The sequence below is a fragment of the Microcebus murinus genome, chromosome 5 (assembly GCF_040939455.1).
Source record: "Microcebus murinus isolate Inina chromosome 5, M.murinus_Inina_mat1.0, whole genome shotgun sequence".
In the NCBI taxonomy this organism is placed as follows: Eukaryota; Metazoa; Chordata; class Mammalia; order Primates; family Cheirogaleidae; genus Microcebus; species Microcebus murinus.
The window spans coordinates 18,454,221-18,479,476 of NC_134108.1; the positions used below are offsets into that span (position 1 = coordinate 18,454,221).

The 25,256-nt window shown below is 36.0% G+C and overlaps 1 protein-coding gene across 6 annotated transcripts in view; it reads right to left on the reverse strand.

Annotated features, from left to right (window-relative positions):
- GRM1 (glutamate metabotropic receptor 1) overlaps nt 1–25,256 on the reverse strand; it is a 423,752-nt gene that overhangs the window by 101,974 nt on the left and 296,522 nt on the right. For all 6 annotated transcript variants that reach the window (XM_076002883.1, XM_020287254.2, XM_076002885.1 and 3 more), the window contains exon 6: nt 4,917–5,152. In XM_076002883.1, the coding sequence (XP_075858998.1) occupies nt 4,917–5,152 (236 nt within the window). The remainder of the gene's footprint in view (nt 1–4,916; nt 5,153–25,256) is intronic.

Sequence of the window (25,256 nt, forward strand, 5' to 3'; positions counted from 1 at the left end):
TTAAAATGATGGTTATAAAGATCGTGCAGCAACATCAAGAATAGGTAAAGTATAATCCTAAGTGAAGTAAAATACAGAATTATGCACACTATGATTATAAACTCTGCAAAATAAAATGGAAAAAAATGCATAGGGTTTCATACACTGTTAGTAGGAGTTGCCTTTTGGAATGCCCTCTTTTCAAAAGTCTTAAGAATGTTCATATTTTTTGATTGAACTTCTAGAAATTTAATTCAATTTCTATAAATACAACTTAAGACAATTATCCAAAGTAAAAAAAAGAAGATTTACAAAGAAGAGTTTTTATTACATCCCTGTAGCATTTTGTAAAGTTTGTGAAGAACCAAAAATAGCTTAAATATGTAGGAAGAATGAAATAGTTAAATAAATTGTAATTTATCTGTATGCAGAATGTTATGCAGCCATTAAAAATGAAAGAATTTAATGACAAAAAGAAATATATAAATTGATAAGAAAAATCAGAATTTATTTTTAAAAGCAATATAAAAATATTAACTATATCATTTAAAACTATGTAGAGAAAGATGAAAATACACCAAAAATTTAATGTGATTAATAGTGGTTATATAAAATTCTTAATGCTCTTCATATAAAATTCTTAATGCTCTTCATCTTTCTCATGATTTTTGTATTCCCAAGTGCATGCAATAAGCTTAGTAAACATGTATTACTTTCATAATCAGAAATAATTATAAAAGCCTACATAGGCAAAAAAAAAAAAACAGGTGAACATATCTGTATTGACACTAACTGTGTGAGGGTGATTGATTAAGGGTCGTGTACTTATTTTGTCTATTTTCCACATCTCAAAATGTAGTTATGTGAAATTCATAACTTCAAAAACTATAATTGTTATGAGATGATCTATGTCATACCTTGTGTTCTGGTAGGACATGGCACTAGTAATAATATTTTATACTTATGTTAAGTATTTACAGTTTGCAAAGTATTTCACTTGTATTATTTCTTTGCAAAGTAGTTCACTTGTGTTATTTCATTCAATTTACACAGAGTTCTGTGTGAGGTAGATATTGTTACCATATTACAGCTGCAGAAACTGAGACTCAGAAGTTAAGTGAGGTCATCCAAGTCATGTGGCAATCTGAACTGGTGCTGGACTCAGGGGTTGTGTTTCCTTACGCTACACTCTATTAGCTTCCATGGGCTCTTTCTTAGTGATTCCATCAGGAATGATAAAGCATTATGCCATTGCAAACATGATATAAATTTGTTAAGTAGCTAAGACATTTACTGGAAGGGAGTGACTTTGATTTGCTTTACACCTCTCTTTACACTGTCCTACAATGATTAATTTTTCAGAAGTTAGGCTTTGATGTTTCAGTTAGTTTTTTTCCAACACATCTCCAATCCCTTGATATACTCAACTAATTAAACAGTGAAGTGGACTTTACATGAAGTACTTTTTAATTAGCCACAGTGATTCCCAAACTACTCAGCCTGGGCTCAGGACCCTTAATATTCAAACTGGCAATCTAGTGCAAGTAAACTCTTTATTTAAATAATGACATCTGAGATTAAGCTCAATAAAGGTTTCTATGGAAACTAACAGCAATATCAAAACTTTTCAAACCACCAGAAGTGACCCAATTAAGAGAGATAAAAATGAGTGACAGAAAAAGTAGCTATCAATAGTATGGAAAGGTTAATTCCACTTCCTCACACTCGTTTTCATAAATGTGTCTGCATATTTATTAGAACATTGTGGAATTCATTTGATATTCAAGGGTCTCAAATGGATAAGAATAATGCATGAAGTGAAAGTTTATGTTGTTCTTCAATAACATTGAAGCCAATTTCACAGAAATACAGAAATTAAAACTGAAGAGCAAGGTAGGTTTACGTGAATGTAAACACACACAGATAATAAACACCACGAAAGATGAAATTCTAAGATATATGCAACAGAAAAGATCGATAAGTTTTATAAATTAGTTCCAAAGAGAAAAGTTAAAGAAGCCTTCTGCCTTCCCTAGAACTAAGAAAAAAGAGAAATATTTGCTGAACTTGACTCCAGAATAAAATGCAAATATAAACATGTTTATTAAAGGTTGTAATCAAACAAGAAGCTCTTAAAAATAGTTTTGAGATTCAAGCACAATATAAGAATAATTCATGAATTTGCAAATTGGTATTTCCTGCTATGAATGTTAAAGAAGTTCAAGCTTTAACCTTGACATTTGCATGTACTGTGACAATTGAAAACCCAAAATATTAGTGTACATGGTTGCAGAGTTTTAACTTGTTTTGAGAGCTCAAGTCATCAAATATTTTCCTACAAATACTTACATAAAGAATCCAAGCATGTTTAATAAGTAGTAGCCTGAATTTTACTAATAGAACACAATGACAAAGTGACATCTATAGCTGGATTACTAATAGACATCTCAAATTCAACTTGCCCCAAATCAACCTCCTGGTCCTTCTCTAATATGCTTTTCCTGTCTCAGTCAACAGTGACACCATCCCTCCAGTTGCTCAGACCAGAGCCATTCTTGACAATTCTATCACCAAATCCCTTCAACTTTCATTCAAAATACTTCAACTTTCATTCAAAATACCTTCAGCACTGAACCATTCTCTCCACCTTGGTTGCCCCTGCCATGGCCAAATCCTGCACTAGCACAGCAGGTTCCTCACTGCTTTCCCTTCTTAGGCCCTTCTGCCTTTTGTCAATGCTTACACACTGCACTGAGAGTTATTCTGTTTAGAAAAAGTAACTCCCTATCTCTGCTGTGCTAATCCTTCCCAGTGGCTTCCTATCTCATTCAGAACAAAGCCAGAGTGCTTGCAATCTGATGCAACATGATCTGCTCCTTTGTGTGCCTCTCGGACCTTGTCTCCTGTGCTCTACCAACTCACCGGCCCCAGCCACCCTGACCTCCTTACTATCTTCCACTAAGGTGGGCATGTTTGTGCCTCTTTTCATGTACTGTCCCCTCTGCTTGGAAATCTCTTCCTCAATGTTTGCACGTTTCACTCTTTCATCCCCTTTACATCTTTAATCGTGTTTTTGATGAGCCTTCCTTCTCTGGGCATCATTATAAAAACTGTAATCCATTCGATCATCCCGTGCCTTTCTCAGCCTCCCTAGAAGCCATACTGAGGAAGCTCTAAAAAGCTTGATTAAAAACAGATTCACACCAGGCAATTTCCCAGTGAACTCTGCTGAGCCTTACCAAGTCAGACATATATTGCTGCATTTAAATATATTGGTATGTTAAAGCTGCAATCCCCAACCCCCAGCTGGCAGACTTATACTGGTCCGTGGCCTGTTAGGAACTGGCCACACAGCAGAAGGTGAGCAGGCAGGTGAGCCAGTGAAGCTCCATCGGTATTTGCAGCCACTCCCCATAGCTGGCAGCATCACCATATAAGCTCCACCTCCTGTCAGGTCAGTAGAGGCATTGGATTCTCACAGGAGCACGAACTGTACTGTAAACTGCACATGTGAGGGATCTAGGTTGCACACTCCCTATGAGAATCTAATGCCTGATGATCTGAGGTGGTGATGCTAGCACTGGGAAGTGGCTGCAAATATGGATTATCATTAGCAGAGAGGTTTGACTGAACAATAAATGTAATGTGCTTGAATCATCCCAAAACCACTCCTGTGCCCCTGGTCTGTGGAAAAATTGTCCTCCATGAAACCAGTCCCTGGTGCCAAAAAGGTTGGGGGCCATTGTCTTAAAGCATTTTCTAGCATCAAATTTTGAATATTCTTGAAAAAAGAAACATTTTATGTAATTATCCATATTCTTATCCTGCCTTGTAAAACTCATTACTTATTGACCTCTATTGTTATTTACCTGTTTCATGTGTGTAATCTGTTTTGATCTGCCCAAAGAGACCACAGGCTCCTCTCCGTCAAGAGTCATGGATTCTATACTTTTCTGTCCCTTTTTATGCTATACACAGTGTTTTACAAATGAGTGCAATATGAGTGAATGGATTCACCTTTCTAACCAATATTTGCTGAGCCTAGATATAGGACATACATGTCCCACCTACTGTTCTACAATGCAAGTTAGGTCATGGGTAGAGGCCATCACCTGTCATCGTGAGTAGTCCACTGCAGTATGTTATCAACTCAGCATGAACAATTGGCTTTGAGTGATAAGCCACTGTGGCACTGTGATAAGCCAAAGATGATCTATCTTTGTGGTACAGAAAATATTGTAAACAGACAAGTAACAGCAATGTCCCCATGCAGTAATAATAATAATCATAAAAGTTACAGAATTAAGAAATCTGGGTTATGGTAGTTACTTAGGGAAAGCAGGGAAGGACATGCTTTGGAGTTCACCAAGCCCCTGAAAGATTTGGAACAATGTATTGCCTTTTCCTGGCATGGCATCAGTGAGCAGTGCATGGTATTTGTCCAACTGGGAATCATCATGAAGGTTTACAGATGAGAAAGCAGTTTCTTGGTACCTATGTTCACAAATACACATATTGCTGCTGCGTCCTAGGGTGACATTACCTTATCTTCTGACTTGTGTATCTAAGCAAGTCACAACGGAAAAAAAAAAAAAAGGATCTAGCTGTGTTGCTTACTTATGTCTGTGGCTAAGGCTAAGATCTCCTAAGCATGTTTGTGACAAAATCTCTTCCCTCTGGCTTGAATACTAGACACCTGATTTCTCAGTATACTTTGCCTTTACTTATGTTGTCTCTTATCACTTGCTCCACCAGAGACCAAATCAGCCTTTTGAAATTTCCCAGGATCCTTGGGGTAATCCACGCTTCTACCTCATTCTGGCTATTTTATAACCTAAGAGGGATTTCCATCCCTGGCACCTTCTCTCATTCAACAAGCTGCAATCAATGTAGAGAAAACCAAACCTCCGAGTTGTGATTTTGTAAACATGGGTTACCTGTGCAGATTCTTTTAAAGTTGGGGTTTTCCAGAACATGTCCCGGTAGGCGGCACTGGAACCGATGTTGCCAGAATTCAGGGAACCACGGATTCCTCGTATTTGTGTCCAGCCTCAGTTTCAGGAAATAATCATCAAACGACCTGACCTCTGGAGACTGCAGCTTTATCGTGATTCCCCCGTTGGCTTCCACCTCATAACCTTCGATGACTTCGTCTCTGTCTGCCCATCCATCACTGAAAAATGCAGGGATAGGGGTAGGGAGAGAGAAAGACAAACATCTCACAAATAGAGCTCAGAGTTACATATGAATGAAGCAATTGAGCAAAGGCTAAAGTCTACTTTAAGCCAGCAAAAAGATTTTTTTTTTGTAGAAAGTAGAAAGTTGTGAAAGCATAACATCCTCTTTGTGTCTTTGTTTGAAAGTGATGATGAAGATGATCATAGCAGCAATTACAACTGAAGTTTATTGAACATTCACTAGTCATCAGATTGTATGCTGTTCATATTCACTGAGACAGAAGGTGTCCAGCAATTAGCTGAAGTCCTGGTGGGTCCAGGTAATCTGTCTCCCAAGTCCAGTGCTCTTTACCACTAAGCCACAAAAACCTATCAGTTTCTGTCCAAATCAGAAGGAAATAAAATCCAGGCACCTCAAGTCCCTAACAATAAGACCTCTGCAAGGTTTCAAGTTTGCAATCAAGGCCATTATGTGGAGCTGCATTATTTAAGGTACAAAATTGATATAGCTCTGAAACATACCAACCACAGTTTTCACTGCTGGGACATTATTCAAATCTGTCTCCCACAGAAGTGACCAGATGCTTTTATTTTCTAATGCTATTTTAAAATAACAGCATTAAAGGAAACCCATCTCACTTCCAAGTGTAAAAAGAATCCTCCTTTTCACTAAATGGGAGTTCACTAACATTTTATTCAGTGGGATAGACTTTTTAAATGTTGTCACCTAGAACATTCATATCTACCAGGAGTGATGTAGCTCCAATTTAATTCAGGTGTACATGTGAGCCAGGCCTAAGAGGGTGTCAAAGACCAATTGCATCAGACAGAGTTGAACAGCCAAGGAAGACTTTATTCAAGACTATTCTAAAAAAAAAAAAACAAAAAAAACCAAAAAAACAAAAAACTATTGCAGTAGATGAGAGACATTGAACCTCACGCTGCTGAAACAAAAGATGGAAGGGTGTTTAAGTGCTGGGGTGGGCTGGTGGGAAAGTACTGGAGGACTGCCTCTAGGGGGAGGCTGGTCAATGTGATAAGGCATCTGTGTTTGGTAATTGTCTAATTGTCACTTACCTAAGTCAGGCTCCTACCCTCCCATGGAAACTGGGAGATAAGGGTTTGACACCATTGTGATAATTACCTCTCAAAGGCATGGCCCCCAAGTCTTTGAGAAAGACATTGGTGAGTTTTGATACAAGCAAGAGGCTGGGAGAATATTTACATCTCAAAGAGGCAGAGAAAGAATGTACAATGGTGAACTAGTACCTCTTATCCTGGATAGAGCTGGAGCCCATCCTTTGAAGTGAAGTATCACAAGAATGGAAAAACAAGCACCATATCTACTCTACTGGCCATCAAATTGGTACTAACTGATCAACACTAATGTGTTCACATGGAAGTAATATTTACCCATCGGTCAGGTGGGGGGGGTGGGGGTGTAAACTCACAACTAATGGGTGCAGAGTGCACTGTATGGGGGAAGGGCACACTTGGCACTCTGCGTGGGAGAGGCAAAGGCATTATATGTAATCAAAATGTCTGTACCCCCATAATATTCTGAAATTTAAAAAAAAGATGTATCAACATGTATCAAGCACCTTAAAAAAAGAAAGAAAGAATTTACAATTTCAGCCTTTCTAAAACAATTATTCTAAGAAATGGGAAGTCAGAGGCCCATACTCAGGAAAACTGTCTAAAGTTTTAACCTATCTAAAGTTTAGTCAAGCTGAAGAGAATGTTAAAACCATCTTGATCAGGGGGTAGATTTATTTCTCTCCGCACAGACTGGTGCCCTACAGTTTGTGGAACATAACTGTGCAGCCTCTGCCAAAGAGAATGTTTTATTGCTTGCTTCTTGCAGAGCAGGGAACTCGGCCAAACACATGTGACTGACAATACCTCATCCTTTGTTACCTCAGATCAATTGGGATAAATGTGTTCTCCACTTAGGTGAGCTAATTGGTGTAGCTCCTCTCTAGCAACTTCTCAGCGAGCCACACAGGGGCTGTATTTTCAACGTGTCAAGGGTCATAGAAGGTATAGCTGACTTAACATGATCCACAACTGAAAGGACTTTGAGGTACAGTATAGTTTAACCAACCAGACCAGAGAAAGTCTATATGCTTCTAAATCTGCTAGGATAGAGACTCTATAATACTTCACTGGTCTTTCTTTTTCCCCTCCCTCCCTCCCTCCCTCCCTCCCTCCCTCCCTCCCTCCCTCCCTCCCTTCCTTCCTTCCTTCCTTCCTTCCTTCCTTCCTTCCTTCCTTCCTTCCTTCCACATTTACCTAGCAGCCACAATTTGCCAGATGCTCTGCTATGAATTCAATAGAGAATGAGACACTCTATGCTCTGTCCCTACCATATTGCAGACTTATGGGAAAAATAGACACTAGGCAAGAATGACAAACTCTTTGAGGCTAAACAGAGAGAAGGACCAGTACCATGGAGAGGGAGGGCTTGGGAATTTAATTTATTCTGGTGTGTAGGTGTGTGTGGGGGGGGGGATGAGGGATGGGTTTCTTAAGAAAGTGATGTCTGAGCTGAAAGTTAAAGGAGGAGTAAGCCTTAGGTGAAGAGAAGGGGAGAGATTAGTACAGAAGGTTCGTCATAGATTAACATATGAGAAAGAACGTGGTACATTCAAGGAATTTAGAAAGAATCAGTACAACCGGAGCCTAGACAGAAGTATGACATGAGAGGGGAGTGGGCAAATAAGTTCCAGCCTAGAAACTATTAGAATGAAACTATGGGAAGTCCTCAATGTGCTGTAAGCCTATTACTCAATAAGGGCATTCAGTCTCATGCCTCATGGTGAGTGACCAGAGTATTGTGAGTCCTCTGCTTACCATAATCGAAAATGATAGCCAAATAGACTATAAAAAAAAAAAAAAAGACTTGACTCTTTCATCTTGCCATAGGCTCATTCTATTTGGAAAGGCTCCAACTAGTTTAATTATTTATATTTAAATTTATTTATATTTATATCTTTAAAAACATCTACAGCAATTTGAAGATTTGAGCCATAGTTCATGACACGCTAAAAAGAATGGTAAAAATAAAACCAGTTAGGCTTTCAAGACATTCTGCCTGTGAGTAAATACTTAAGATCAAAAAAGCTTATAACTTCAAGAAAAGAATTGCTTTTTGACATAAAGGTTAATGCTTGAAGCGTCTTTCTCCTCAAGGTTTAATACTATGTGAGATTTCTTTAGATTGCCATTTGTATAACAAACCCACAATCTCAGAGTTTTAAAATGTGCATGAAATGACTTTCTATGGTGTGTATTTGCATTTTGAAAATCATGCTTAGTTTGTAAAGGTAAATATCTTAAATGGATGCCAGAAGCAGAGAAAAGTGTGACTTCTTACGCTTGAGCTCACCGGCACAGAAGGGCACATCCTAGGAGTCAAGGTTTGTCTGTGAATTCAGACCAATGTTAAGTCCTGTGGTTTAGTGGTCTGGAGCCCTACATCCCCTTCACACTGACCAAAGCCCTTCACCCTCACTGTAGATGGTGCTTACACGAGTTAGAGTTGGTGTTGAATCCAAGAGGTCACAAAATCAAGGAGAAGCAGGGTACAATAGGGAAAATATTCAAGAAGGATTACTTGGTGAGTATCTTTTAGAGAGTTGCCAAAGGTTTGTATGAGATCTTAACCCTATCACAGGTGAGGTGTGAGGGAATGCTACCAACGACAGCAAAAATGTTCCTGGAAAATACCTACAAAGCAACTCTTGGTTTTTATACTTTCAAATTGTTTCATCTAGGTATCACTTATCAAATGCATTTACAGAGAATTTTAAACAGGATTTTTCCTGTTTAGTTGTAATGGTATTTTGTGTGAGGATATTGTTTTGGTGAATTATCTGTAAAGCACACTTTAAAACAGGCCTGATTCGGGATCTTTCTTAGTTGGGGTAGTAGTATAGATGGTGCTTGAGCTGAGATGACCTGCAGGCACTGGTCACCCCTTGAGTGTCTGGAGTGCACTGTGCTATGCTGGGTGGTGACCTGGCCTCAGAGCATGCTAACTCTCTGAGAGCCACATTTACTGCCTCTAGCAGCTTCTGCTGCTCCATCTGCTTCCCAATGATGAGTTCCTTTTCCTGGCTGGGCCCTGGAAATAAAACTGCATGTTGTGGAACATTTAATAGAAAGTTGTATGTCTTAAGTATTTCTCACTAACACAAGAATCCTCATTTCCTATCCCCCCCCTCAATATTTTTCAACAGCACTTCTTCATGAGGCTATTCTTCTCTTCCAACCAAATCATTTTTTCCCTGTAAAATTTCACATTCCAAACTTGAATAATTATGAGGCTTTTCTATATAATAATTTCTGATATTAACAACAGGAAATAGTATTTTATACTTCCTCTAATTATAATCTGACAGAAGCTGCACCAATGTTACTTTTGCATTTTATCAGTTAAATAATTTAATTAGAAAATTGGTAGTTAAAAACAGACTAACAATAGTGTTAATTTTTTTAAAATGTGCAAAACATTTTTATAAAAGACTGTTTCCATTCAATTAAAATAATTACAATTTAGGTACTAAAGCAATTTAATTTGTGTTATGAGTTCAAGTAATTGTGTGTACTGATAAATCTATAATTCTTTTAAAACATTTCAGAGATTACCATATAATCAGGAAAAGATAAAAGCATAATGAAAAAATATCTTCAAAAACACATGTAAGCAAGCACAAAATTCTATTATTTACAATGTTAACCATATTCACAAAGGTGGAAGAACTGTAGCATAATGTTAAGTTAAATCAGGTGACATCATTGTAGGAAATTTCACAGAGGAAATGCAGCTTTTTCAATAATAATTTAGACTGTAGATTAGAATCTAGAATACCTAGATTCATTTACTGAACAGCAAATGAGGTCATCCCTACAATTTTTTGAACTTACTATCTGGATGTTTCCAAACCACAGCACAAGAAGGTGGGGCTAGGGGGAAACTGAGATACAACCCAGTGGATTTGCTGAGTTGGGAAGAGGGGGCTGAAGTCTGGCAAAGCCAAGTGGCCAGAGTTCACAGATCAAAGTACTGGAGAGGAGAGAGATAGAGAGAGAGGATGGACTACACTATATCTCCCTCAACAATTCAGTTGAATATTAGTCAGCCATGTATGTGATGGAATTATATAAGGCTCAGAAAATAACCAACCAAAAGAATTTGAAGGAATAGTGCCTGGAGGTCACTTATTTTGGGAATAGTAACTGTTTCCAACAGCCAGAGTGGAAAACTTCATATTTCAGGGGGAATTGGTTAAAGTATTAAGAAGAGTCTTGCCTCAACAGCGAGGAAAAATTGCCTTTAGACTAAATGCTACTCTGTCCTGCCAACAAAGCTTAAAAGCAAGATATAAAAGGATCAAAGTAACTTAAGCTTCTCCCAGAAATAGCTCAAAAATACTTTAAAAAATACAAAACATTTAGTACCCGACAAGGTAAAATTCACAATGTCTCACATCCAATAAAAAAAATAACCAGGCATGTAAATCCATGTGTAGATTAAGGGACAAATACATAGTAAATTGATAATTATAACAAATTGTCACATGGTGACGTAGCTTATATAGAGGATTTTTAAAGAGTCATGTGAGATGAATGAAGAGCATATTTTAGATTAGGTGGCCAGGAAAAGGATTGGGTGGTCAGAGAAGCAACTTTGAAGAGAAAACATGTAAACTGAGATCTGAGGCAGGTGAGTGCACAAGCCAAGTCAGGATCAGAGAGAAGAGGATCTTGGACAGCTGGTGCAAAGGCCCCAAGAAAGGACCAAGTAGCTGTGGTTGAACATTACCCATGGCCACAGAGCTCTAGGCTAAAAATGCTTACATTCACCCAAAGAGAAGATATTTGAGTAGATACTATTCTGTTTTTCAGCTATCTATGGTATATGTGATATTCTCTAAGACATCTTAAATTTTTAAAGTATGTTCACAGTTTTCTTTAAGTACTTGTTAGCAAATGAAGATGATATTTTCTCTGAAAATTTGCTCTCATTTTGATAGATTAATAAATCTATAATAAATTAATAAACCTAGATTAATAAATCACCTCTGAGAGCAAAACTAGAGAAATCAATAAGGCCATCAGGGCTTAAAGCAAGCCATGGCTCTCTTCCCTGCACTTCATTTAGCAGACCCTATTTCTATGTCATTGTGAGTTCAGAAACATTTTACTGTTTAAACTCACAAAGATATGCCTGGTGGCTTCTGGAAAAATCTTAAAGTCATGTTCTGTGCAAACTCAATATGGCTCCAAACCATCTTGCCATAATGGCAAGCTATTGGCTGTAAGGTTCCACTAGGACTAGGTCCAAATGGACCCATTTTGAAACTTAAAATTTGCAAAGTTTGAGTGGAATTTGAAGTCTTAGACTTTGGCTTCACCAGAGTTGAAAGTGAACTCATCTAATAGGCTCCACCTCATTACCAAAACTTCCATTACCCTCTACTTTTTAGTGACCACTGGTTCTAAAGCAGTCCTGGGGGTGAGAGGAGGGCTCTGTTTGGAGACAGTAGGCTGGAAGAAGAGCTATGCACATTTCTCTGAAAAGGAAGGGAAAAAAGTGTTTTTTGATAAGGACAGTAGATAATCTGACTCTCCGTTGATTTCATGTCATATGTGAAACAGGGCACTAGTATGAATGGAGGCAGGGAGGGTAAGCATCATGAATAATACCGTTATTGAGAGGTTTATAAAATAAAAATAGAGAATGAATAAGTTGTGAGGATGTTGAGTTATTCTTGGCAATTGTGTGTGGCTGGGCAGTTTCTTGGTTTGCATGGTCATTGCAATGACTAAAATGAAACTCCCAGTTAAGAGGCCGCAGGCAACAATAATTCTCCAGAACTACAGGGGATGTAACTTTATGTCCTCAGTAATTTGTGGAAGCAAGCAAGGAAGAAAACAACACAGAAAGGAATGGAAAGAAGGACTAAGACATTAGAGGCCCACAGTGGCTGGAAAGTCAGCCACACATACAGAATAGGTTAATTTTCCATTACTTCTTCCTTACATTCTAAGATGATAGCAAACCTTTCAGGATCTCTTTCAGTTCATTTAAGAAACTTATTTATGTTTCTTACTTAAACAAAAGGTCAAAGCAAAGCAATTTATGGCTCTTCAAAAGTGAATCCAATGGTTTAGGAACTTCGTTAACGACTTATCTTAACAAATCCAATGCAATTTATCCTCCTCTCTAATATCCAGGGCCTACCATTTGAATAAAAAAAAATGCCCGTAATATGCCGAAATAAAAAAAAAAAAAAGAAAAAGAAAAAAAAATGCCCTTAACAGTTTGGGGTTAATAGCTGCATAACTTGTTAATTTATCCCAAGTGTCCAAATTATTCCTGATTTTCTTTTCATTAAAAGTAGAATATATTCTTTTAAATTGTTAAAAATTTCTCATAATGTGATCAATTAAGTTGATGCAGGTATTCCCCTTAATGCAGAAATAGAAATAAATATAATGAAATATAATGAAAGAAACAAAAAGTAATTTCCAGGTGCTAGAAACCATGAGAAAAATCAAGGCCCAATGGTAAGCATAGGGAAGGCACATAACAGCAGCCCACAAGGGACTGGCCTCTGTGTAGGAGACCCTGAAGAATTGGAAAGGGGTTCTAACATCTATCTGGTGATGTGGAAGATGGTTTCATGAATTGTGGAAGTCAGAGAGTTGAAGCTAAGACTCTACCAAAAAGTTGGGACCTTTGAAATCCTGCAAAATCCAATAGAATGGGACTGAAAGTGCTACCCACCAGTCTGAGAAGGCTTGAAGTCACTCCAGGCACTGAGGTAGAAAAATAATAAAGGAAAGACACAGTGCACATGTGTAATGTCTGAATTTACATAGCCCATTTGGTGCAGGGAGTATCATGAAAACTCAGCTAAGATTATGGACAAGCCCTAGAGTGAAATGCCATTGGAAGTCAATATGTAAAGATACTTTCAAAAAAATCTAGGGAACTCTAAATCCTCATCATACTGAGGGTGGGGTGGATGGGGAAAGGAAAAATGTTAGTAAAAGGGTACAAAGTTCATTTAGAAAGAATAAGTTCTGGTGATCTATCATACAGCATGGTGACTAGGTAATAATAATAATATATTATATATTTTAAAATTGCTATAAGAATAGATTTTAAATGTTCTTGCCACAAAGTAATGATAAGTACGTGAGATGATAGATAGGTTAACTAGTCTGATTTAATCATTCCAGAATGTATACATATATCATAACATCACATTTTACTCTACAAATATATATATTATTAACAGTAAAATAAAATATACCTAGTGAGATAAGTTCATAGTAATATATACATACACACATGCCAGAGTACTAAACTAGCATCAGATCCAAAAATGGATTAAACTTTGCTTTTTAAAAGACAATTATTCTAAAACTAGATTTTAAAACCTACCACTATGATAAGAGAAATTCCAAAAACATAGTGATATGGAATTACTGAAAGGAAAGAATCAAAACTCCTACTCTCAAAAAAATTGGCAGAAACAGAACTAAGTATTCTTTTAAAAAATTAACTCCTAAACAATGCAATAGAAGGCAGGAGAGTAGTGGGGGAGAGCATTGAAAAGGTAAGACAAATAAGCACAAAATAAGGCAATGCACTAATTCCAAATATATCACTAATCACGATTAAATTCAGGTAAAAAAGACAATGATTTTCTATTAGATTAGAAATAAAAACTTATAAGTAGTCATATCTTGTTTGTAACAGATCCATCCACATGAACATACTGGAAAAATGAAAGTAAAAAGATAGTAAGAGATTAACAAATGAATACTAACCTAAACAAAGTGAAGGTTGGTTATACTAATGTAAGGCTATAATTTATTTTCATGCATAAATCTTTATCAGGAATAAAGAGAGTCAATGTATCTGAAAGGTATAAAAACTTGAAATTTATATACCAAATAACATAGCATCAAGATATAAAGTAAATTGATAGAAACCTCTCCTGTGTGACTGTCTCTTTACTGTCTAACATACTTCTCTCAATTATGAATAGAGTAAGCTGGCTAAATTTGGTAGGGATTTAGAAAATTTTAGCACCTCAACATACTTGACCTAATGGACACATATTGGATCTCATATGTAACAAAAACAATACCATGTTTCTATGGCATACACGGAAATTTAACAAATTAACCAAGTTAATAAGGCAAGTCTCAGCACATTTCAAAAGTTAATAGCCCACATCTCTGAGCATCACAAATTAAATTAGAATTTAAAAAATAATCTGTCTCCAATTACTTGGAAACTAAAAACTTGAAACTTCTAAGAAAATTGAGGTTAAAGAAAAGTCATAAATGAAATTTGAAACATACTAATTGAATGTAAAGAAAAAATAATAGTTATTAAAATTTGTGGGAAGTTGCTTAAGGGGTTTTCAGAAGAAAATATGTTGTCAGAAGTGCTTATATTAGAAAAAGAGAAAAGCTTGAAGTAAATGAGCTAAATATCTAACATAAGAAGGTAGAAGGGCACGCAGAATAAGCATAAAATAAAGCAAAAACTAATGAAATTGGGAAAAAGATATAATAAAGATGATTAACCAAGCTAAAAATTGGTTCTTAGAAAACATCAATAACATATACAGTCCTCTGAGGTTATTGGCATGGATGAATAAAAGAGAAGGCACAAATAAACAAGATTTGGAATAAAATTAAAAATATACTGTTACAAGATACAATTGAAATTAAAAGTAAATTAGAAAATACTGTGAAAAACTTGATGGTAAAAAATGTTAACCTTGAGCAGTAATGGACGATTTCCTAGAAAAGCTTAATTAGCAAACCTGACTCAAAAAGAAGTATAAGATCTGAATAACCTTAAATTTAATTATCAATGAAATCAGCAATTTAAAATGTACCCAATAAAAAAAATACTAGAATACCAGATGGTTTTACAACTGCTCAAGATCTGATAATCACTATCTTATACAGACTCATCCGTAAATGTAAAGTGAATATTCTCCAACTCATTTGTGTTACTTAATATCAAAACCAGAGATGAAGAAACATTTCTGAAAACATATGCCAATGTAACTCATGATACAGATGTAAAAAATTAGTATTATAAAATTAAAGAAGATAGAAAAAGATAATGTATCACAACCATATTGAATTAAGTCATGCAAGAATTTTTTTTCTTGCATTTATAATTGGTTGGTTTTATTAGAGAACTAGGAAAAGTCAGAATCTTTGTAGAGTCATCAGCTCAGGCTATGTCTCCAGTTCACTTGCATCAAGCATCTCCCCACCCTCCTCTTTTTGAAATTATTCTTTTATTTTTAAAAACTAAGGTGAAATTTACATAGCATAAATCAACCATTTTAAAGTGAACAATTCAGTGGCATCAGAACATCCAAAATGTTGTGCATTCACCACTTCTCCATAATTTCAAAACATTTTCGTCATCCCAAAGTAAAACCCCTTACTCATTAAGCAGTTGCTCCCCATTCTGCCCTGCCCTCAGTCCCTGGAAATCACCAATCTGCTTTCTGTCTCTATGGATTTACCTATTCCGGACACTTCATATGTAAATACACTCATACAATATGTGAACTTTTGCATCCAGCTTCTTTCATTTGGCATAATGTTTTACAGTTATCTATTTTGTGGCATGTATCAGTACTTCATTCCCTTTTATGGTTGAATATTATTACATTGTATATGTACACTGTAATTTGTTTATCCATTCACCTGTTGATGAACTTATGAGTTGTTTCTACCTTTTGGTTATTGTCAATAGTGCATCTAGAAGCATATGCATACATGCATTTTTTTGAGTATCTCTTTTCAAGTTTTTTGGTTAAAGAGTGGAATTACTGGGTCATATGGTAATTCTAAATTTAGCTTTTTGTGGAACCACCAAACTGTTTTCCACAGCAGCTGCATTATTCTACATTCCCACCAGCAATGTATGAGGGGTCCAGTTTTTCCACATACTCACCAACAATTGTTATTTTCCTTTTTTCTTTTTAATTCTAGCCATCCTAGTGGTCATGAAATAGTATCTCATCATGATTTTCAGTTGCATTTTCCTGATGACTAATGATATGATTATTTTCATGTGCTTGTTGGCCGTTTTTGTTTTCTTTGAAAAATATCTGTTCAAGTCCTTCTCCCATTTTTAATTATTTGTCTTTTGTTAAGTTGTAGGATTTTTTTATACATCCTGATACTGGACCCTTAACAGACATATAATTTACAAATATTTCTCCCACTCTGTAAGTGTCTCTTCAGTTTCTTGACAGTATCTTTTGATGCACAGAAATTTTTAATTTTGATGAGGTCCAATTAATCTATTTTTTCTTTTATTGGTAGTGCTTTTGGCTAGCAATAAAAGCTAAGAATTTAATTATAAGGCCATGAAGATTTACTTCTACATTTTCTTTTAGGAATTTTATGGTTTCATCTCTTATATTCAGGTCATTGCTACATTGAGCTAATTTTTGTGTATAATGTGGGGTAGAGGCCCAGATTTATTGTTTTGCATGTGGACATCCAGTTCTCCTAGGAACATTTGTTGAGACTATTTTTCCCATGGAATGTTCTTGGCTTCTTCATCGAAAATATCTTGAGCATAGATGTATGGATTTATTTCTGGATTCTTAATTCTAGTGCATTGGTCTATACATCTATCCTTATGCTGTTACCACACTGTTTTGATTACTATAACTCTGTACTAAGTTTTGAAATTAAAAAGCCATTCAATTTTCCTATTCTTTTTCAATATTGTTTTGGATATTTGGGGCTCACTGCAATTGCATATGAATTTTAGGATCCATGTTTTCATTTCTCAAAAAAAAAAAAATTGCTGGAACATGTTGTTAGAACATTCTCAAGAACCTTGTGGTTCTCTTGTGTATGTCAAGGAAATTTTTCCCATTAAACAAGAAGCACCTCCACAGGTATTTCCTACATAATCTGATCTCTATTTTTGGCTTCCATGGAGATGGAATGCAACCATAAATTACATTCTAATCTCTTCAAAGAGCCTTCTGTAAGACTGAGTAGATGCACCTTTTGATCCTTCTAAAGCACTAAGAAAGCACTCCCTTGATTTTCTCTAGGGCAGGAATTTCCTGATAGTGAATCATCTCCTAATTTTAGCATTTTTACAATCTGGATAAGGCTGAGAACTTCTCAAAGCATTCATTTTTGCCTAACTTCTTGTTCCTCAATTTATGTCCCTCCCCTCTCTCTTTACTACAGGTACAGTCGTGCATCACATAACAATGAGGATAGGTTCTGAGAGACACATCCCTAGGTGATTTTATCCTTGTAGAAACATCATAGAGTACACTTACACAACCTAGATTGTATAGCCTACTAGACACCTGATCTATATGGTATAGGCTATTGCTCCTAGACTGCAAACCTGTGCAGCATAATACTGTACTGAATACTATAGACAATTATAATAACACAATGGGAAATATTTGTATATCTAAACATACTTAAACATAAAAAAGGTACAGTAAAAATACAATATAAATGATAAAAAATGATACACCTGTGTAGAGCATTTACCATGAATGAAGCTTGCAGGACTAGAAGTTGCTCTGGGTGAGTCAGTGAGTGAGTGGTGAGTAAGTGAATGTGAAGACCTAGAACTTTACTGTACCACTAATATAGACTTTATAAACTCTGCATACTTAGGCTATACTAAAGTTATAAAATTATCTTTCTTCAATGATAAATTTACCTTAGCTTTAGCTTACTGTAACTATTTTACTTTATAAACTTTTTAATTTTTTTAAACTTTTTCACTCTTTGGTACCAACACTTCGCATAAAACACAAACACATTGTACAGCTGTACAAAAATATTTTCTTCCTTATATTCTTATTCTATGAGCTTTTTCTATTTAAATTTTTTTACTCTCGAAATTTTTTGGTTAAAAACTAAGACAAAATACACACATTAGCCTAGTCCTACACAGGGTCAGGATTTTCAATATCATTGTCTTCTACCTCTTGTACCACTGGAATGTCTTCAAGGGCAATAATATGCTATCCTATCCTATAACAATGCTTTCTTCTGAAATATCTCCTCAAGGACCTGCCTGAATATGTTTTGCAGTTAACTATTTTTTTAATAAGTAGAAGGAGCACACTCTAAAATAACAATAGAAAGTACAGTATAGTAAATACATAAACCAGTAACACAGTTGTTTGTCATCATTATCAAGTATTATGTACTATATATAGTTATGTTATGCTTTTATAATAAGATTGGCAGTGCAATGGGCTTATTTATACTGACATTACCACAATCATGTGGCTAATGCATTGTGCTATGATATTATGACAGCTATGATGTCTCTAAATGATAGGAACTTTTCAGCTCCATTATTTATAATCTTATGGGATCACCATAGTAGTTGTGGTCCATCAAACCAAAACATCATTATGTAGTACATGACAACATAAGTAGCCAAAAGAAACTAAGATGTACTGTTAACACTATGCCCAGAGATCAGCTAAATATTCAAGATCACAATTTACAAGTTTTGCTTTCCACACAACTGCAAGACACAATTCAGCTAAGTTCTATGCCACTGTATAATAAGGAACTCCTCCCCTCCACTTTCCAATGGCATGTTCCTCATTTCCATTTGAGCCCTCACCAGCAGTGCCATTAACATTCTTATTTCTACCAACCATCTGTTCATGACTTGGGTATTCTCTATGACAATACACATTTTCTCTGCCATGCTCCTTACATCCTTTTGAGTCCTCACTAACAGAGTCATTAACACCCATATTTCCACTAACAATCTGTTAGAGACACTCTAGGCTTTTTCTATCATGCTCCTTAAAATTCTTCCAGTTTCTGCTCATCACCCAGATTCTAGGACATGAATATCTTTTGGGCTGCCATTATTCTACCTACTACAGAGAGTAAGTGAGAAGAGGTTATGATTGAGCAAGAATGAGAAATGTCCAGATGGACATTTCTCATCAAGGGACTGGCACATTAGGCCAGGGGGCTTGCTCTTTATGCTGGATGCAGTGGGAGAGTGAGTATTTTGAAGAAGAAAGCAGCACAGCAAAATCTCTTTTAGAGATAGCTCTAGTGGCTCTACAGAAGACAAATAAAGGAGTCAAAAAATTGAAGCCTACACAAATGCCATAAATGGTTCATAAACTGGACTTGTTTAAAAAAATACAATTTTATATTTCTTACCTTAAGACCCTCTTAAATGTGGTAAAATAAATTCATGCTTAAATGGTTAACTGAAGTAAGAAAAAGCAAAGTAGAAGGCCCCTGACCTATTATATGAGGCAGAAAGTCATCACATAAGCCTTAGCCAGGAAGGTTGCCCTGGACTGGGCCACATAGCTTCGAGCCAAAATTATGGGGAGCATCTCTAAGCCATTATTATTACAGAAAACTCTTTATCTCAAAAACCTGTAAAGTTGTATTCTTTTTTTTTAAAGTCATATGATTAGCCTGCCTGTCCACACTAATCAAATATGAAGAATTATTGTTCTTCTTGTCATCTCATTTAATGTTTATACACTGCTAAAACATTTGATTTCCATTTTATTTTCCCCTAGAGTGATATACGCCTGCCATTTAACATCGTTTTCATTTGAGATTGTTTACTGTTTAACAAAAATCTATACAAGAGTTGTCAGTTTTCAGACGTTTTTGAGAAGTAGCACATTCTGTGAGGACTTTCAACACTGTGGTTCTTTGGTAACTAGCTGAGGTCTTGAGTGTCAGTAATGTCAGATTTTTAAAAGCCGATTTTCAAGCCCTTTGCAGCAGAAACTTGTTAACAGCTGTGCTTTCCAATTGTTCAGTGCCTTCCTTATATCTAAAGCCTTTTCAGTTGCCACATATATAATTTAACTGAAAGTATATTTCTCTTGTTGGCAAAGTCTAAAGAATTCATTCTTACAAAGATTCCTGTAATTCATTTAAGAACTTAAAGTTACTGTATAAAACAAGAATGCTTTGATTTAGTTTATAGATAAAATCCTGACATTTTAGCAATCAATTAAATTTCTAAAAAATAAGAAAGTAGGGATGCTATTTTAAAGTCACATGCTATTTAAATGTAAAACCCTTTTAAAGTAAAATTACATTTAGTAAATAAAAAAGTACATCCTCATTTAACTCTTTTCCATTTTGTACCTTTGCGTGTATTGACTTTTCTTAGAATGGACAACTTCTGGAAATTTGGAGGAAATTTAAAATGCTTTTTTATTGTATATCTAGATATCAATGATGACTTTTATAAACAACTAGGATTTATAAAATTGTTGGTATCTTGAATATTTTAAAATCAATGTTTTTAAAAGAGGCACTGATGAATTTGACATTGATTCAGTTGTAATAGCAAAGATATAGATTTATATTTATAACTAAACTATTTATAACTATATAAGAAAATATAACTTAGTTTGAATGCCCTAAAGGTATAGCAGGACCAACATTTGGATGGAAGCTAAATTTCAACTCACCACAAAAAATAACTTCCTATAGGCTAGAACTCACTAAATATAGATTTCATTCAGCATATGTTTAAAAATGTGAAATATACATATCTTATTTTCCAGGTGTTATGCTATGAGTTATTGAACACACTAGACATAGCTCCTGCTTTCAAATTCTAACAGAAGAGCAAGAATGAAATAAATTAACAATACGGGCAACATAATAAAAATGTCTATAGATACCTATCAGCGAGGCAGTATTCTAAGCGATTTATGTTCATTTAATTCTTACAACAACCTAAAGTATAAATGGGAATGGCATATGGTGCAATGAAAAAAAGTCACCGTGGGGAAACTGTGCAAAGGGATAACGACTGCATAGGTTGCATGCCAAACATTATAGTTCTTTCTAAGCACAACTTGAATCTGTTGAACGTTTTGCAGAAGAGAGTACAGGATCTGATTCACCTTAAGAAAAACAAAACAGTCTGGCTTCTGTGAGGAGGACAGAGTAATGGAAGCTAACGTAGCTAATGGAAACGGGGCACAATGTATGGGGGAAGGACATGCCTGTAGCCCTGGCTTGAGCAAGGCAAACACATTTCATATAACCAGAATGTTTGTACCCCCATGATATCCTAATTTTTTAAAAAGAGAATGTAGGGGAAGAACAGGAGAAATTAGTCAGAAGCTATTAAATCAGTCTGGACTACAGGTTGTTGTGCCTGGGACTCCATTTGTGACAGTAAATACATAAGGAAGTGGAGACTTCTAAGATACATTTGAAGTGAAGCTCATCATGCCTTGTTGATGGACTAAATATGAAGGATGGAGGGGGCGAGGCAAGGATGATTCTTTATCTCTGAATGAGCAACAGGTGGATGGCAGAAACATTAACATGCATGGAGAAAATCAAGAAAGGGAAAATCGAGAGTTTGGTATGGGGATGTGTTAAGTTTGAGATAGCCAAATAAGTGTATCAGGTGTGAGGTTGGCTATACCCCAGAAATGGTGTATACATTTCTCCATCAGAGAAAATTGTAGAATCCAAGTCAAGTGTTTAGATGACATGAAAATCTCTCCCTTCTTTAAAATTCTATGATTGTATGAAAGGAGGCAAGGAGAGTGATCTCAAAGGAATGCCATGAACTCTCATATTTGTTCTTATTGGGTGAGATGCTTGGAACTATGACTTGAACACTTCGTATCTCATTCGATGTCAAGGACTCACCTTTCATTAAGGTAAAAAGCAGATTGACTGCAGCTAAAATGTCCAATATCTCTATATCCTAAAACATTCACATAAGTTAATCTTGAAAGCTTCTCATTGCATTACTGGTATAATGAAGCATCCATTATCATTTTAGAATCCAGGACAAAGAACACTCAGTTATGCACAGGTGGTCTCTATAATATACACGCATGTAGATAAAAACAGCTGTGCTCATATAGTAAAGGAAAATATTGGCTTGGGATATTTTTCTCTTAAAAAAAAATAACTTCAAGGGTGTCACTGCCCATATTTGTTAGTAAACTGGTGTCTTCACATTATTACTATAATTAATATTATAATTTTTAAACCAACATTTCTTAACTAGCTACGAAGAAGGTTTTAGATACATGACTATCAGCCTTCTCATGCCCCCCCATGGATTTTTTAGGCCCTGCACTCCCAGGTTATTTTCACCTGTGTGCTGATCTTTGGTATTCTGTTGCCTGTCCTCTTTCAATGGACAGAAGCCCAAGCTAGCAGCACACAAGACTCTGCAAATGGACCGACGCAAAACAACCGCAATTAGCAAAACTTAAATTGCCAAAACTGCAGTATTTGAAATTAATTTTGAGCTATTTGGAATTTTTGAAGGGAACAGTACCAAGAAGCCAGATGTTTCTCTAAAATCTATCATATGTGAGTTATATATGAGTCATAGGCCTGAAATACTTCAGTGCTGCCTTCCTGGATCCACATTGCTTGGGTAGAATTTCAATCATGCCACCGCTCAATTCTATGACCTTGAGCAAATTACTTAAGGGATCTGTATCTTACTTTTCTGACCAATAAAATGGGGATAATATATCTATCGCACGTATTTCAGAGTTTTAAATAAATAATGAGTTCCTGGAACTGTGACTGTCATAGCAAGTGCTCAATAAATATGAAGTATTATCAGTTTCTCCCAGTCTTCTTCTAAGGATTCATGAGTTAACACGGGATATAAACACCACAGGCCAACCCAAAGCTCTTCTATAACATACTACATTGGCTTTAAATTGCAAGGCAAATATGACTAGTGGGGGCAGAATTTGCTTTTCCTTTTTTTCTGACCTAAGTATGTCCATAAAATCCTGCTTCTTTCTTGTGCCTTGCTAGCTCACAGGACCACTGGATGTTTTTCTAAATAATTTCTGCACCTCCAACAACATGAAAACAAGGGACACATATACATTTGACTTTCTTAACTCAGCACTTCAACAGGGATTTGAGGCTCAGATGTGGACCATTTTTACATTCTTTAATTATTAATACAAGAACCCCCCGCATCAGTAAATTAATCATTTATGCTCAATTAACACATCTGCAGATGATATGGGTTCAGCTCGTTTAGGCTGGGGCGCTGGGCCTCGCTGGGATGCTCTGGACTTGCTGTGCATCGGGCTCAGGGATGGTCCTTTCGTATCCATCCTGGACATGGTCTGAGGCTGAGGGAGCAGCAGCTACTTGGGGTAAGCTCTGCTTGTGGTGGTGGCAGAAGCACATGACACAAGGCCAACTGTGCGAACATACCTCACACCTCTTCTCATGTCGGGTTTGCTAGGGTTTCACTGGCCTAAGCAATTAACATGGTTGAGTCCTAGTAAAGGAACAGGGATTATGGACGATTTCTGCAGAGGACAGGTTTAAGCGAGTATTTCTTTTTGGTTATCTAATCTATTAGACCAGATTGTGCTACTGGCAATGTTGTAAATCACTATTGTGTATGTATACTTATATTTTAAATGATTCATCTGAGACTTAATGTTTTATATCTTTTTTACTACATAGTTAAATCCATCTAGTTCAAGTTTGCTGACCATCTGTGGAAATAAACGTTTTTCTTAACAAGCGAGAATGTGATTCTTTTATATATCATGAACTCTGGACTAGAATAGTACTTAACATGATAAATATTTTTGAATTAATAAAAATGGAATATTGAGAGTAATTTTTTGTACTGATTTCCCAACTTGTCTGTGGGGGAAGGAGTGGAAAAAAAGATATTCATTCTCTAATTCTTTTCTTTCTTCATTCTTTCTTTCCCATTTAGCAAATATTTTTTGAGGGGCTACTATGAGCCAGGCTTGTTCTAGGATATGGAGATATAGAAGTGATCGGGGCATGGGGCATGTAACTATAATTCCAGCTACTCAGGAAGCTGAGGCCAGATGCTTGAGCCCAGGAATTTAAGACCAGCCTGAGTAGCATAATGAGATATCAATTCTAAAAAAAGAAAAAAGAGGAAGTGATCAGAACAAGTTGTTCCTACTACTTGGGGAGACAGACAATAAACAATGATACAAATAAATAAGTTAATTATGGATACTAGTAAGTGGCTAAAAAGTTTAAAATATTAGAGAAATTAAATTGTAGGGATAAAACAATTTGGGATAAGGTAGACCAGGAAGGCCTTAAAGAACATAATATTTCAGCTGAAACGTAGATAATTGAAAGTAAAAATATAGGGAAATGACATTCTAGTTGGGAAAAGCAGAGTGTGCAAAGACTTGAGGACAAAAAGGAGTGTGGCCTGTTTAAAGTACAGAAAGACACAAGTGTTGACAGTATTCTCAACTCCAATCTTGAAATGAAATGCCCATTCAAAATTTTAAATTAAATTTCTTGCCTGTGATTCCCTTACACCCTGTGCACTGGTCACCTGTATTTGTAATTACCGGTTGCCTTGTCAATCTTCTGCACTGGAACTTGAGCTCCTTTAGTGTGGACACAGTATCTTAACTATTTCTTCATCCACAGCACCAAACAGAGAGCTCCATTCAACACAAGGACGCCAAATGCACACATGTGCAAATGAAGGCTTTTTGTGTCGGTGATGGTGTAGGCCCAAGATGGGATCAAGTCACTTAGAATACAGATGAATGGGTGCAAGGGGCAGTGAGAGAATCACAGAAAAGGTCACACTGGAAAAGAGGAAAGCCATATTTTTTTGTCACATGAAGTGGTTTCAGCCATTTCTTCTCTTCCAGAAATACATAAATCATAAAAAATATGAAAGTATTCAAGATCTGCCATATATAATGTACTACAAGGAATATAAAAAATGGATATAGCCTCCTGAAATCATAATGGTTATAATATAAAATTGTATTACTAAAGCACTCTAAACTCTTTCAAATTGCTTTTATGCTTCTTATCCCATTTTGTCCCTTGTTGACCAGAGTAAAAGGCTAGTTTTAATAACTATAATTTCTTTAGGAGTCTGAGTTAGCTCGGATGGGAAAAGAGAGACATTTCAGGTGCCTTTAGGATTTTAAGACAGAATTTAGACTCGAAAAGGACATTGGAGAGCATTAAGGATTAGGACACAAA